Here is a 3,287-nt window from a genome sequence, read left to right as displayed (position 1 = left end):
CAAAAGAAACAATGCAATGCATGAAACGTAATATTAATCTCCCGGTCGTGAATGCAGACAAAGCGCTGTAGAAGGTGCAAGTCTATAATGGTTATTGAGTGCTCACCCAGCTGCGCAATTTTCCCCCGTGTGCCCAACCAAGTCGGGAAAAGGTCATGCAGGGGCTTTGAATAGAAGAGAAGCTCCCTAGTTTGCTCAATTACTGCCGCCACTAACACACACCCCTCTCTCCCTTACACACACGCACACACAAACACACACACACACACACACACACGCACACACACATACACACACACACACACACACACACAGCCTTGAGTATAAATGTATGTAATGTCATCTGAAGAACCAAACCACTGCAAAAGCATATAATATAAATAGATTCATATTTATTTATAAAACTTGTTTTACACAAAATATATCTGTTAAAATCAAATATTTACATTTTAGGCTACGGAAAATGGAGAACAAGTGCATACATTAATAAAGGTGTCCTTACCACCTATTAAAAAACAAAACAAAACAACTACAATCTGTCACAGGTAGTAGCCTTGATATTGCTGTCCAGTCACACAACTCATACATGCTAACAACTGCTTTTCTGACAGCTGGTTCTCAAAACACTGTCAGGAAAAGTGGCAGTGAATGTTGTTCAAGAACATTGTTTGTCTGACTCAATGTACAAAAATATGTCTTCATGGTAAAACATTTCGTTGTATGATACAGTTTTGTTATGAAAGGAGGAGGGATGGGGGGGGGTAATGTACATCACGTAAGAAAGTCTGTTGACGCATCATCTTTGTTGTGTCTTCCAACAGATGTGGCAGCAGAGGAAGGCAGTCCTGCTCTGATGAAACACTCATCAAACAAGTCCTCTGGAGCCACAGCACCGTCTCTACAGAGCCTGCTGCTGTATCACGTATTAATTGCACTTATTCAAGCATGACATCAACAGTTCTTTACTTCCAGTGAGTCCAACTCCCTCCTTCTTGTGGGGACTTCAGGGCGACTATTTATGCTCTATGCAACAAGAGGCTCCCTCTCTCCCCCTCTCTCTCTCTCTCTCTCTCTCTCTCTCTCTCTCTCTCTCTCTCTTTCTCACTATTGCTTTGCTCCTGCAGAAGCAGCCCGCGTGAGGGAGGGAGGCAACAGATCACTTCCAAGCACCGAGGGCGAGACGGATCTGACGCCTTCATCAAGTCTTTGTGAGCATTTCTGAAAGAAGTCAGCTGCTTTTACGCACAGACGCTGCTGTGTGGGGTTGACGCTGTCACTCTCAGTACCTGTCGAACCAGGTTGTAAAGTCCAACAGCTCCTGTTCCTCGGAGCTCAGAGGCTCGTAGCCACCTTCATCTGATGAGTAGGTGGAGTGAGGCGACTCCGGGTCGGCAGAGTAGCTGTTGGAAAGTGTTGGGGATGGCAGCCCGCACTGGAAAGCAGCCGACACGGCGTCATGTTCGTCCAGGAGTTGCTGTAAAGCCCTGATGTACTCCACCGCTGACCTCAGGGTCTCCACTTTGCTCATCTTCTTGTTGGCGGCACCATTAGGCACATGTTGACGCAGCGTCTGGAAACCCATGTTAACCTGTTTGACCCGGTTCCTCTCTCTTTCGTTCCGCCGGGCTACGGCCACGGGCTGCTGCTGAGGGATGGAGTAGCCGAGGCCATTGAAGCTCAGGCGCCGCTTGCAGCGCAGGAGCTCCGGCGAGCTGGAGCGCTGTCTCTTCAGCACCTTGGTTTTGCTTTGGTAGTCGGCAGCGCTGGTGTTGTTGGGGTGCACGGCGGGGACGGCGCAGTCCTGGGCCGGGGCATGCAGGCTGATGCTGGCGCATCTTTCAGTAAGTCCAAAGGTAAATGCAGTCTGCGTGGTGGTGATGGTTGTAGTTTCCATCTCGCTGACAGTTGTTGACAGTTGTTGTGAAGTGATGGATGCAGGGGGCGAGTGCGGGGCCCAAAGAGTGTGGGACTAGAAGAGGAGGAAGTGCAGAGAGGGTTGGCAGTGCACAGCTCTCGTGTCCTTCGCGTGGGCACCGTGTGGCTAACTCTAGTCCAAGTCTCTCTTCACTGCTTACTCCACGAGCCGATCTGACCCAAACTTTGGCAGCACTCCTCTTTTTCAACACGCGCCCCAACCCACCCCTTTTTTTTTTTTTCGGAGACGCACGCTTCGTGGCGAGGCCCCGCCCCCGCTGTGTGATTCTTCTGCACGCCGACTCCCCCGGGCCAGGCGCGTGGCTCCGGGAGCTCAATAAACAATCCCGAGCTTTCACTGCGCCGGGAGCACGCGCTGGGCTCATTTACATTCCAATGTCTCTAACTTGAAGGCCCATTGGTCGATTCAAACGGCCTGCAACCGTGCGAAAAGAAAGAAAGGAGGGGAAAAAAAGACAGAGAAGGAAGAAAAAAAGAAGAGAGAATGAAAAAGTGAATGGATTGGTTCTTTGAAATGCCTTTTGAATTTGACAATGTACCCCTGGCAAGTCTTCAAATTATCAGTCTTCCCCCCTCGGCCATCTTTCTCCTCTGGCTCTTTACAATCACAAATACCAAGGACGCTCTCTCTTGTATCTAGGCTACAGCTTTACACAACTAAATAAATTGCAAGCGTGTCTCTGAGCACAATAATTGGCACTTATAAAGCTTGCAAAGGGGCGCGCGTCAATTTAAGAGTAAACATCATGTTTATCACATGCAGGCGTCCGGATCAGCACATTGCAGTTACCTCTCACCTCAGTTCCCCGCAGGTCCACTTTGTTGGCACATGTTTGACGGGTTATCTCTGCAAAGTCTTGTTCAATCCTGTAGGCTCTTAAACTCCTTTCTCTGCTGTATATTCTCTTTTGTACGTTCATCGGGACCACACGGTGAAAGCCAAACCCAGTGCATTTCAGCACCACATCTGACCGGACAGTTAAACACATCTTCCTCCTCTAGTTTTGCATTTGTACCGATTTAAGTAGCATTAGGGTTTTTTTTAAAATTCAGACTTAGTTTAATTGAGTATTGTCAAAAGCTCTTCGAAAAACGTTTTGATTGTGGAAAAGTCTCATTACCAGCAAACTCCAGCAGAGCAATAGTGTGTTGAGACGTGAAGTCAGTCGCACATATAATACATATGGGACACTTGCGGCCTCTGGCGGCGAATAAAAGCAATTACTTCCTGCAACTCAAGTTTTGTGCTTTCTTCTAGTCTGTTTAATTCATGGAGAGGTGGATTCCCTGACAGCCGGATGTGAATCATTTCTTTCTCTGGGCTGAGACTACTCTTGACTATAATAAGTCCA

The 3,287-nt window shown here is 48.0% G+C and overlaps 1 protein-coding gene across 1 annotated transcript; it reads right to left on the bottom strand.

Annotated features, from left to right (window-relative positions):
* Positions 1 to 372: 372 nt before the first annotated feature.
* Positions 373 to 2,068, bottom strand: ascl1b (achaete-scute family bHLH transcription factor 1b). The gene has a single exon (XM_023428275.2). The coding sequence runs from the start codon at positions 1,892 to 1,894 to the stop codon at positions 1,280 to 1,282; it is 615 nt and encodes a 204-aa protein (XP_023284043.1). The 5' UTR covers positions 1,895 to 2,068; the 3' UTR covers positions 373 to 1,279.
* Positions 2,069 to 3,287: the final 1,219 nt, after the last annotated feature.

The sequence above is a fragment of the Seriola lalandi genome, unplaced genomic scaffold (genome assembly GCF_002814215.2).
Source record: "Seriola lalandi dorsalis isolate HSWRI2012SDOR001 ecotype SW California unplaced genomic scaffold, Sedor1 jcf7180002054873, whole genome shotgun sequence".
In the NCBI taxonomy this organism is placed as follows: Eukaryota; Metazoa; Chordata; class Actinopteri; order Carangiformes; family Carangidae; genus Seriola; species Seriola lalandi.
This window is presented reverse-complemented; position numbering and strand designations above follow the sequence as displayed.